At 45.6% G+C, this 13,046-nt stretch overlaps 1 protein-coding gene across 1 annotated transcript in view; it reads left to right on the forward strand.

Annotated features, from left to right (window-relative positions):
• NTSR1 (neurotensin receptor 1) overlaps positions 1-13,046 on the forward strand; it is a 66,589-nt gene that overhangs the window by 37,700 nt on the left and 15,843 nt on the right. Inside the window, exon 3 of the mRNA XM_031058045.1 lies at positions 7,344-7,545. Within this exon, the coding sequence (XP_030913905.1) occupies positions 7,344-7,545 (202 nt within the window). The remainder of the gene's footprint in view (positions 1-7,343; positions 7,546-13,046) is intronic.

A 13,046-nucleotide genomic window follows, 5' to 3' on the forward strand; every position in this document is an offset into this window, starting at 1 on the left:
TCTGCCATCTTTCCCAACCCATCATGAGCAAGAGGCCCATTTAAGTTGTTCTGCATCAGATGTTATTTTTTATGTACAAATGTTTTCTCCAAGGAGGGAAGTTTATGAATGGGAATGTTTTTGCCATGGATATGATGGATGTTTTTTTGTCAGTACGCAATTTATTTCCATCTGTTCTGTATCTGATTAACTCCTGCAGAGTATGTGATTAACTCAACTTCTCAACATCATTAGCTGCTCTGCATTCCCATTATAGTTCATCAGTGTGGGACCACACACAGGCTCCAAAATGGTACACGTTGGTTATTCTTAAAACCTTAATCCACACTGCCTGGTTATTCTCTGTGATGGCCACAGATCTAGGGAGAGAAGCCAGGAAAACATCACTACTGTGGAGCACACACAAAATGCTAATGAAAACAGAGTTTAAGCAGATCCTCTTTCTGATCTCAGTGCTTGAGCTAAATTAAGCCATTTGGAAGAGTTCAGGGCTGGTGTTATCCAGCTGGAGACAGCTCTGGAGGCATCCAGGCAGCACAGAGAGAGGAGAGGACCACTGCCCTGTGCATGGCCACGTCCTCCTGCTCAGCAGCAGGTTGGTGGTGCTAGCAAAATTAATCCACAAACACCAGAGGTTTATGTCCAAAAAGGAGACAGAGGAGTCCTTTCTGGCTTTATTCAAAACAAGGGAGAGGCCATGGGGCATTCCCCTGGGATGTCAGATTTTTGGAGGACACAGCCTCCCTTTTCATCCCAATTTCCCAGCCACATTTCCCTTCTCTCTTTCCCCATTGGCTGAGGTACCTGAGAGGTTCAGACTTCCCAATACACCTGATACCAAAGATTTCCCTCTAATGTATAACCCTCCCTTTTAATTTTTAATTCTTATGGAATTTAGGGGTTTTTCTTCCCCATTGTTTCTTTCATCTCTCAATGTCTAACTTTGTTTATCAGCAAACCTAAAGTTTATTTGTAAAAGCAAATATCTTTTCCCATTCATCAATCAGTGGAATCCTTCCCTTTGTTTCTTTTATTTTCCAGAGCTAGTTTCATCTACCAGCAGACCCACAGCTTGTTTGGAAAGACAAATCCTCTATTCCTCTCATAGGTACTTGCACCTTGTAGATCTCCAAGCACGGCACAGACTGCAGTCTGCCACCCCAAGCCTTGTAGTAACACGGATTTTCTTCTGGTATAAATATCTACCAATACAAAATTGGTATAAATATCTACCAATACAAAACCTGAACCTCCTCCACAGCCTCGAGCAGCCAGAGCTCGAGAACAAGCCTTGTGCATTATCCTCTGGGCTGTCTTTGCAGGGGTTTTCCCTCAGTGAGTAGAGCAGTAAGTGGATGTGTCAGGAGCAGATGCTCCTTGCTGTGCAATTAAAGAGCTCCAGCCTCAGGGACACCCAATGGCTGCAGGGCAGCAGCAGCACAGGGACAGGAACCAGTCCAGGGACCCAAGAGCATCCAGAAGTTCCATCTGACCATTTATCTTCAGATTTATCTGCTCTCTTTCTCACCTCAGAACCAGTAGCTGCAGTCTGCTGTTCCCAGACCACATCCAAAGCAGAGACAAGGCTGGGGCTCCTGCAGAGGTCTGAAATACAGAGTGTTGGCCAATTCCAGTTCCCGTGGCTGATGTCAGCTGAGATCAACAAAACCTGCTGAGTTATTTAATCAGCAATGGACTGGCCAGGATGAGCCTGTGTTCCAGCTTTTCTTGGGGATTTTTCCCCCCTGCATGAAAAACTCTGGATGTCCTGCTCGTGTCTGTGCTCATGCTCACACTCTCATCACTGCCCCAGCCCCTCAGCTTCAGCTGCTTGTCACTGCCATCCACCCCTGTGTCCTGGCTTCAGGCTCTGCCTCTTAACCCAGAGCTGATCATACATTTTGACATCAATACCTGTGACTGGGAGCCACATTTTACATCGCTGTAACCTTTCTTTGAAATGTCTGAGCTTGATATTCAGCGAGTTTGAAAAGGTCTCCCTGAGGCACAGGGAAGGTCTCTCTGAGCTCCTGCAGCTCCAGGGGGTGAACAGGGCAGCTCTTTGGGGTGAGATAGAGCAATTCACCCAGCCACACTGTGTTACCTTGGATAATGTGTGTGCAATGTGTACTCACCTCTAGCTGGGTAGAAGAGGCACAGGGTGTATCAGGATGTAACAAACAGAGGCTTTTGTGGCCAATTCTCAATACTTGAAAGAGAAAAATAATAGCTGGGTTTTGGTATCTTTTCTTTGATTATTCATTAAGCTAATGATGGGATATTACATCCTGGATCTACACAGATATTTGCATCCTGTCCCTTTTTGTGAGGAAAGGGCAGGGTTATTTCACAGGGCTGAGCTCGGTGGGGTTTGTGTCACTCTGGTGCTGTGAGGGGATGCAGGATTCCACCATCCCCACCAGAAGTGTCTGCACAGGGCACAGAGTGCCCCCCAGCCAGGTCAGCAGGCAGCCTCTGTCCGAGGGTGACAGCTGTGTCACCCCTGCCACGCTGCCAAGGCTCTGGAGACAGAGCTGCCCAAAATGAAGCGTGACAGGCAAACCTGCCCCAGATAAACCTGGCAGCCTGCAAAGGTCAGGCTCCTGCTCAAATGCACTGGTAGAGCTCCAGATACACACACAGGCTTTGGCCCTCGGCCAAATATTCCTATTTACCCAGCATTTGTGCTCCCACACCAGGATGCCCTGAACCAAGGTAAGGACCAGAGCCAAGACATTGCAGTACTGCTCCCCTCAAAAAATTCCAGAGGAGATGAATTCCCTTGCTAGGCTGCAGTTGTCCAGCTTCCACGCTTTTCCCTGTGCCAGTTACTGGCTCCAAAAGCAGGGTTGTTTTCTTCTATCACCCACAAACACTAACCTCTCCTGCCCTGCTGTAGCTAAGGAATGGCATTTACCTGACAATCCTGAGACACTTGGCATGGAAAGCTGGAGAGCCAATGTAAAGGTGGGGTTAATTAGATGGTTATTTATTTACTGTGGAGGAAAAAAAAACCTGTGGATAGTTTTTTTCATCAGACACATCCTGGGAACATCAAACACGAGTGCCATTGCCAAATGCTCCCTTTGGCATCCCAACACGATGTACCTTCCCCTGCCCTGCTTTGTCTTGCACAGATTGCTGTATCCTGGAATGCAGTACTGTGCTTATTAACAGCTGAAATTATCCACTGGCTGGTTAAAAAAATGCTAATTCTGGCTACTGAGTGAGATAACCAGTAATTTTGTAAAGTACATTTAGTCAAATAAGATTTTTTGGCAGCCAAATGTTGTTGTAGCAGAATGTGCTTCCCTGATTGACATATGCTAACAATACTGCCTCCACAGTCAGGGGGAGGATAATTTACTTTCCATTTCCATTGGAAATGAGGTGAACCAGAATGTGGTAGATTGTTGAAATGCGGCTCTGTGGTTTAACAGATCTGCTCAAAACCACAAATCAAATGATGTGCTGTATCCTCAGTCCTCTCCCTCGTCACTTCCAGGAAACCAGCAAGGACAAATCTCCTCCTGAGTCAGTTTTCAGCTCCTTTGGGGTTTCTCACCCATTTCCCCAGGAGTCTCTGCACTGAGAATCCTCCCCAGCAGAAAGCAGGGAGGCTGCAGCCATCTCACAGCATTCCCCAGGTGTGCTCAGGGAAATGAGCTATGACAGAAACTTAGTGGGTACAAATGAGGTTTTCCCAGCTCCTCATCATCCACACTTCCCTCCATTTCAATTGTCCTTCCCACAGCCCTGAAAAGAAAGGCAGAAAAATCTCTTTGGGTGCCCCAGCTCACTGCTGGAAGGGGCTGTGTCCCTGGAGAGGCTGAGCTGACAGAGACCAAGGATTGGCTCTGCTCTCGCCTCACTTATCAGGCTACAAGGGAACATCTCTGATCTCTGACACAAAATCCCTGTCATAACCCAGGGTTAAAATGATCCCTCAATCTCAGCTGCCCCCCTTGCCCACTCCAGGGGCCTTGCTGCTGCTGGCAGAGCACCCCAGCTGCTGCTGCATGGGATGCACCACACTGTGACCAGCATTTCATGCTCCACTGGCTTTGGGGGATTTTATTTACTTGTCAGGAAAAAAGGCATGAGGGAAAACACAAGACCTGTGTTCAGAAATCTTTTACGTTCTCAGTACCGGAACATTTCCTTTTTTCTCATCAAAACTCTTTCAATTAAAACGTTGTGAGTAGTTCGGATTCTGGGCTGTTTTTATCAGAAATACTTACAGTGACGAATTTGCCACTGTATCTCCAGAAGAGTCTCTAGCCTAATGTGTTTACTTTTAACCAGTTCTCCAAGGCTTCACTCATTTTTTCTGTGCCTGTCCAAAATCTTGTGCTGATGGACCATAGGAACAGTCAGCTGCAGGTGGCTCAGGGGATGGAGTTTTGCTGGGAGCAAAGGCGACCCATAAACAGGTGTAATACTCATAAATTTTACCCTCCTTGCCTTCAGATGTATCTAACAAAAAAAGTTTCATCTTGTACTAAGGATCCAAACCCCATCTTTTTCCAAAGTGGCCACTGATGTTGGAGACACTGTAAAAAATCCCATTAATCACCTCCAAAAGTCTTCCTGCTCCTGAACTTTCGAGTATGCAGTCCTGGGATCCCAGACCAGCTCCTCTTGAGCAAGTGGGAAATTTTCCACTGACTTTGAGAAGTTGTTGGAGGCACCAGCTCCAGCAGTGTGCAAAGTCACACTGAAAATGAAGTGTTGCTGCACTGATGTGCACAGGGTGCTGGGCTCCCAGCAAGCAGCTTAACAGAAAAACAGGGAATTTAAATGGTTTTCTTAGGAAAATTGGCTTTTCTAGCCCTTATGTACTTTGGGACTTTGTGTTTGCAAATAATTCATAATTCTTTCAACAAATTAAAACATTCTGCTACTGGGGAAAATATTGATTTTTTAATTTTTTTTTTTAACATATGAGAGTTTTGCTACAAATCAAGGCAGAGAAAAAAATCTTTAAATACAGCCTTTGATGGAAACTATGCAATATTCCCACTTTTATCATAACAGTTCCTAAAAGGGAAAGTCAATGCTATTCTAGCCAATTTCATAAGCTCTTTAAAAGACTTCACAATGCAACTATGGAATGAATGAAGGCTTTTAAGACAGGTTGGAAAAGACTTTTAGAGTTCTGCAAAATTATATCAAGCAAGTGTAATTTACAGCTAGGGCAAAATTTTAGAATGAAAACCAATAAATCCTGAATCTCAGGTGACAGAGCGAAACATTTCCAGAGTTAAGTGGTGCATTTTGCTGATGTGCAGACATTGTTCAGTGGTGGGGAAGAGGAAGGGCATTCTGCAGCTAAAGCCACAGAAATTGGAGTGAGGAGCTACAGGGTTCATGTCTGACCTGGTAAATCTGAGCAATCATTTCCCCCCTGTGTGCTCCAGCTCAGCCTGGCTGCAGTGCAAGGGTTAAATAATTGGTCTTTACTGCTTAATGATCTGTCTTATCCTGTGGAGGCAGCTCCTAAAGATAACTCTTCTTTATATACAGGAGGCTGTGAGATCTTTTAGAAGCATAAAAATCTGCTTTATACTTAATAAAAGAGGCCATTAGCAGCTTGTAGTGGTGGGGTGTATCTAGGAATTCACTCAGCCCGCAGAGGAGCTCTGTTGTTATTACCAGCATAAACGGGAGAGGATGTTCTCACCATGTGGGAAGAGACAAAACCCAGCTGGTGCTTTTGCTTAACACATTTTGCTCCAGAGCACAAAGTTGTACAGACACTTGATCCATCCAAAGAAAAGCTGGGCAACAACCACAGAGCCTGTCTTCACCAAGAGAGGAGTTTCTGCTTCAGATCTATGGACAAAGGAAGTGAAGTGCTTCTGATGTGCCTCTGCTGCCCTGTGCTTATGTGCTGCTCATTATTTTACGGATGCCCTGCAGCATCTTGGGGAGGTGGTTGGGTGATTCCCATTCACCTCCAGCATTTCTGAATCCCCCCAGAGCGCAAAGCCCACAAATCTGCACCAGACACAGGGTGTACAGAGAACCCTGTTGGGTGATTCCCATTCACCTCCAGCATTTCTGAATCTCCCCAGAGCGCAGAGCCCACTAATCTGCACCAGACAAAGGGTGCACAGAGAACCCTGTCCACCATGGTGATGGTCCAGCAGGAGTGGGTGGGTAGAGAGGGGATATCTCCATCCCAGCAGATGGAGCACCTGTCTCTAGATGAGTTTTTGCAATCTACAGAGGGACCTGGCGTTGGCTCGGAGTGCAGGGGTGTTCAGTGTCCTAAATCACTGAGGTGAAAGATAAGTCCCTGTCTGGGAAAGAAGTCAGCCTGCCTTGGAGCTCTCCCACTGAGCAAATTCCCTCTTGAGTTTCAGAGTTTCATCTTTTTGTCATTTTATCACTTCTAATACAATTGCTTCCACAGCGATTTGCAGCACGGTTCAATTCTTGTCAATATTTTGAAATTCTAAAAACTTGAAGGGCTTTTCATTTGTTCCACACTCAGCTGAGTGATGTGCTGAGTCTCCTCCTGTGCCATCCAGCAGAGAGGATGAGCTCTTGGGCTCAGCAGAGCAGCTCCCCATCCCACCGTGGCAGATGTGCAGGCAAACCCTACCTGTGCCTCTGTTTCCCTGGGCTGCCCTTTGCCAAGCTCAGTTCCACTGGAGTTTTTAAACAGCCCAAAAGCCTTGCATTTGACATGAACTGTGACTTCCACTTGATTCAATCACTGCTTAATTTGATCCTCCATTTAATTTTATCAAAACTGTAGTAATCAAATAATTTGTACTAAAAACATTACAATTTCCACTTGTTTATTCTGATCAATTTTAATCCTTTAAGGCACAAGGTTTATTTAACGTAGTTATGAGGTAACAAAACACTGTCATTAAATCCACAAGGAAAGGACACAAGGAAAAAAAACATAGTTAAAAAGATCCCAAGGAGGGCTCATAATGCAGGAAAAAGACAATAACACACTGTTATTTAGAAGTCACACTATGCATGATGAGAGCTAAGCAGCATCCTGCTGGTTGTGAGATGAAAAGATCAATGGCATGTTTCAGACAAGACATTTCTGGCAATGAACTGCACTGAAAAGGGGAAAATACATGAATGATCTGAATAGATTAGATATGAATGATTTTGCCTTTTTTGGGTGTTGACCAAATGAACCTGCGTTAGCAGTGTTTGAGTTCTCCCTCTGTACAACAAACCTCCAAAACCAGCTGAGTAAGAGGAGGGAAAGCTTTCCACTGCAGGCTGTTCCTCTGCTGCTTTGAGAAATAAAACCCAACCTCCTGCTCCGCTGCTCCTCTCCCTGATTGTGCCCCATCCCTCCCCTGCAGGTCAACACCTTCATCTCCTTCGTGTTCCCCATGGTCGTCATCTCGGTGCTCAACACCATCATCGCCAACCAGCTGCTGGTGATGTTCAGGCAGGCGGCCCAGGAGAACCAGGTGTGCACCATTGGTGGGCAGCAGACCATGCTCAGCATGTCCATGGAGCCCAGCAGAGTGCAAGCCCTGAAGCACGGCGTGAGGGTCCTGCGTGAGTATCGCCTTCCCTCGGGGAATAAAGGAATGGGACTGGAAGAGGAACAGGTGGGAATTGGAAAACACTTTTGCCCAAAACGCCCTCTCTTTGTGTCTTTTCTTGTTGGTGTTAGGAAAATTAATCTACAAACACCAGAGGTTTATGTCCAAAAAGGAGACAGAGGAGTCCTTTTACTTTGCTCAAATAAAGGGAGAGGCGATGGGGCATTCCCCTGGGATCTCTCAGATTTGTTGAGGATGCAGCCTCCCTTTTTATCCCAATTTCCCTCTCTCTTTCCCCATTGGCTGAGGTACTTGAGAGGTTCAGACTTCCCAAAACGCCTGATACCAGAGATTCCCCTCTAATGTATAACCCTCCCTTTTCATGTTTAATTCTTACTGAATTTAGAGGATTTTCTTATCCATTGTTTTCATCTTTCAATGTCTAATTTCATTTATCAGCAAACCTAAAGTTTATTTGTAAAAGCAAATATCTTTTTCCATTCATCAATCAGTGGAATCCTTCTCATTGTTTCTTTTATCTCCCAGAGCTAGTTTAATCTACCAGCGGACCCACATCTGGTTTGTAAAGACAAATCTGCTATTCCTCTCATTGGTTTGCAAAGCTAAGGAGCAGACCTGCTCACTCTGGAAAAGCAAAACCAACCCAGCATTTTAATGATTTAGTTGACAGCAATTTAAGCCTTGCTTGTGTTGTTTCATTACTTCTCTTTTTCTGCATAGCTCTCGTTCAGACAGAGCTTGAATAAAAGATCCTGCACTCAGGAATTGAGCTGTACTGCAGAGTAGTGGATGTCTTGATTAAATAAACTGAGGAAAAGACCAAAGAATCTGGTAGCTTAACCTCAGAGAGGATAAGGCAAAAGCTGGCCAAAAATAGTACCCAAAATAGCTAACAAAGGGTGCCCATAGTGGTTTTAAACATGAGATGGGAGAATTTGTTAGCAGAAAGCTTTCTGATGTTCTGGTGTTTTTAGAAGGGTTTGGGTTGGCAGAGACCCCAAAGTTCACCTAGTCCCAAACCCTTGCCATGGGCAGAGACACCTTTCACTACCCCAGGTTGCTCCAAGTCCCATCCAGCCTGGCCTTGGACACTTCCAGGGATGGAGCGTCTTGGTATTTGAAGTGCTTTGGCTCAGACCAGGTTTCCAATGAGAGAAATCCCTAGAGAAGGTACCAAGAGCCTCCATGACATTTTCCCAGTGTTTTTCACAAGGAATGCATCCCATGCAGCACTCCTTGCCTGTGCCATAGGTGAACCACTTGTGCATTCCCAACTGGGAAACACCTACTGAGAAAAAGGAAAGAAAAACCACAGGAGACATTAAATTCCCCACAATTATCTTGTTGGACTGTATTTGTTTACTGTCTGTGCACCCCAATGAACTGTTACCCAGGGGTGGGTGAGGAGGGAGCCTTGCTTCCCCATGGAGCCTACCAGGACCCTGCTCCTTGCTATCCCTTTGTTTTTTAACACTTCTGCCTGCTGCCACAAAGTGAGAAGCTGCCTTTTCTCACTCTACTCCCCCACCTCACACACCTCTCTCTCTCTCCTTTTAGTATTGGACCCTCTTTGATCATCAAGAAGAGAGAGCTCTTTATGAATAATAGCAGAGAAACATAAATTTATAGCTTCCATTCCTCAGCACTGGAGGAAGTGTACCCCTCACATCTCCTCTTTTACGACAGGTGCGCTTTACGGCAGGCACGGTTTACGACAGTTTTGCGACAGTCGCGCTTTACGGCAGGCACGGTTTACGACAGTTTTGCGACAGTCGCGCTTTACGGCAGGCACGGTTTACGACAGTTTTGCGACAGTCGCGCTTTACGGCAGGCACGGTTTACGACAGTTTTGCGACAGTCGCGCTTTACGGCAGGCACGGTTTACGACAGTTTTGCGACAGTCGCGCTTTACGGCAGGCACGGTTTACGACAGTTTTGCGACAGTCGCGCTTTACGGCAGGCACGGTTTACGACAGTTTTGCGACAGTCGCGCTTTACGGCAGGCACGGTTTACGACAGTTTTGCGACAGTCGCGCTTTACGGCAGGCACGGTTTACGACAGTTTTGCGACAGTCGCGCTTTACGGCAGGCACGGTTTACGACAGTTTTGCGACAGTCGCGCTTTACGGCAGGCACGGTTTACGACAGTTTTGCGACAGTCGCGCTTTACGGCAGGCACGGTTTACGACAGTTTTGCGACAGTCGCGCTTTACGGCAGGCACGGTTTACGACAGTTTTGCGACAGTCGCGCTTTACGGCAGTTTTACGACAGTCGCGCTTTACGAGTTTTTCTTTACAGCATTTTACAACAGTTTCGCTTTGCATCACTTAAGGGCACTTAACTTTTTAGCACTTTACGGTTTCTACTTTTTTAAATTTTTAATTAATTTTATTGGTTAATTTTTAATTTTTTTAAATTTAATTTTATTTTGGCAGAACTGAAAAGGGTGAAATAACAAGGAGAAATGAGGCAAAAAATGTTTACATGTACATACATATGTGTATACATACATATACACACACACACACACACACACACACACATATATATACATATTTCCACCTAATTTTCTTTATGGTTACAGAAGTTTTTGTTACTGTAATGTGCCATTCCTTGACAGAAGAGCAAGAGGTGTTGCAGGATCAGTCCCAAAGAGAATACCAAGGATAGGGTATGTCTAGGCCCTGGATTGATTATTAAGTGACAGAGCACTGCAGTTATACTTTCCACACACTCCTGCCTGAAGGTTCCTTTCCTATTGTAGAACCCACTTAATTGAAAGACAAGTGCTATTTGAAATGCTGTGTGTACCTTGTCATGTAAGTGGCAGACTCCTGTTTACCCTGGCAGCAGTTGTTTTAGGAAAATTGTGCCATGCATGCCAGTGTCTGCATGGCAGAGAGAGGACATGAAAAGCCACTGAGGACAGACTGCCACCTCCTCCCTGAGCTCTGCCCTGCAGGCCTGGTCAAGGGCAGCCACTTTGGGAAGGCTGCATTTGCTGCCCATCAGCTCCTCCGTGTCTTACAGGAGTTTAAATGCCCCAGGTTTGGGTTGGTGCTGAGCAGAGGGCAGTGAGGAGAAAGGGAGAAGGCTGTGCTGCAGGGCAGCTGGATCCAGGCAGAGCCAGTTTGGGGAGCAGCCTTGTCTAACAGCATTTCATTTTCCAGTTCTACTACATTACATTTCATTTTGCACTTCTGCCTGCTGCCACAAAGTGAGAAGCTGCCTTTTCTCACTCTACTACCCCACCTCATACATCTCTCTCTCTCTCCCTCCTTTTAGTATTGTATCCTCTTTGATCATCAAGAAGAGAGAGCTCTTCATGAATAATAGCAGAGAAACCTAAATTTACATCTGGCATTCCTCAGCACTGGAGGAAGTGCACCCCTCACCCACAGGTCCACATCTCCTCTGAGGAAAAACAACCCTTCACTTTCTGAACAATAAGCATAATTTTCTTTTTCATCTTCTTCCTCTTTTTTTCTTCTCCAGGCAAATTTTTGGGTTTGCTGTGTGCTGCAAAAGCTGAGAATATTTGGCAAAAGTGAGGGTTTTAGTCTGGAGCCTGAGGGGGTGCAAAAGTGGGTCAGATGTGGCACCAAGGGGCCCCAGTGTGCAGGGATGCCCAGATATTCCAGGCATCTCCTCAGGGCCACCCCAGCAGCAGGACTGAGCTCCCCTCCCTGCTGGGAAGGCAATGAAAGGGCAGCTGTTTGCTGCATTTCTATGCTGAGGAAGATCCAGCAAATAAAAAAATCCTCCCTCACTTTTGTCTGTGATTCACTCCACCATGCAGAAATGCTCTCTTTATCCAGAAAATGGGAGTGAAATCCTGTGCATTTCAGTTTTTCAGATGCAAGAAACTGATTTTTATTATTACTGGAAGTGCTTGATTCACACTTTTGTCACCTGTTCCTCATGAGTTACATTTTAATAAACCAGGTCTCTGAGCTGTCTGAAAAGTAGCAAAGAATACACAAGGATTCACATGATTTATCCTGGCATCCATGACAGCCAAAATCATGAACAGAGTCTGGGCTCATTTATGGAAGAGGGTGGGAAAAGAAAAATGACTTGTCCCCCCCTTATAAAACTGCTGGCAGAGTATCAGAGCTTCATGGTGGTGAAAGTATTTTCCATTTTCAAAACTGAACTTTGGCCTGAGGTACAGAGAAGGAGGATTTAGGTCTAAGGGTGAAATGTTTCAGAACTTGTAAAAGCAGTGTACAGAAAACAATTTTTTGTGGTTCATGGTGTGCAGGGCTCTTGGATAAGATCAGAGCAGCAAGAAACTTCCTTGCTCCAAATGTACTGAGATTAAGTATTTGTTTACATTGAAATAAGAGCTAAAAGTGGCCAGGCTAACAGCCTCATTCAAAACATCCACAACAGTGTTTTCCTCCCTTTTGGTAGCATTTGTGTATTTTCTTGGCTCTGTCTGACTGTGGTCATGTACAAAATAATGAGGGTGATGAGGATCAAGGGATGTGTCAGGCCTGTTGCCTGGGAGCCAACTCATTAAGTCAGTAAGCAAGAGATTCCTGATTGTAATTCCCTCTCTGCTGTCAGAGCTCACCAGGTGTGAGGATTCAAATTCAGAGGGCTCCAGGCACTCACAGCTTCCCAGATTTTTATTGAAGACATCGGGGCAACCTGGTCTGTTGTTAAAAATACCTTCCACCAAGAGATTCCTCACTATGGGAATAAAATCCTAATATTACCAGGTGGAATGTGCCTGGGCTCTTCTGGGCCTTGCTGCTTGGCCAGAGGCAGCAGCTGTGGTCAGCGTCTTTCAGGTGGAGTGCTTCTGTCAGCTGCAACCTGTAAGGCTCATTGACAGAAGACACGGTTAACATAGGTTCACCTAAATCATAACAAAAGTTATTTTGTTTCTCTTTCAACAATGGGTTAGCAAACGTGGTCTTTGAAGCATCTGCTTCACTTACAGAAATATTAATATTACCCCGTGCTTGGTTTATTTTCCTTCCCTTATTCCCTTCGCCTGCTCTTTTTGTGTCTGCACGCCTGGCAGGCCGGCACTCCCCATTCAGTTTTTTTGCTGTTGCTGACCCCCCAGGAGTGCTTGCAGTTCTCCTCCCCTGCCATTTCTAAATTCAACAAATTGCATTTTCAGGGGGCACTGGCTACTCCAGTGCCCAAGGTTATTGCAAAGCAGGCATGGCTTTGTGGGGTCAACCATTGCTGTTCTTCGCTGCTTCCCAGGGTACTGCTGTGCTGAGGGAATGGGCGCAGGGCTGGCAACGGCGACACGCTGAGGTGGTCTTGGCAGCAGCCTTGGTCTGGTGTCTTCAGCAACACTCATCAGAGGCACTTTCCTGTTGCAAACTAGAAGCATATCTTTTAGTGTAGGGGGAGGGGTCTAGAGGAAGGCTCAAAATTGCCGCTCAACACTGTTCATTTGCATTTGTAAATACCATTTTTTCTAAAACCTCTTCCCTTGCATTCTCTTTTTTAACTTGTATTTCAAT

Source organism: Geospiza fortis, unplaced genomic scaffold, assembly GCF_000277835.1.
Source record: "Geospiza fortis unplaced genomic scaffold, GeoFor_1.0 scaffold188, whole genome shotgun sequence".
NCBI lineage: Eukaryota > Metazoa > Chordata > Aves > Passeriformes > Thraupidae > Geospiza > Geospiza fortis.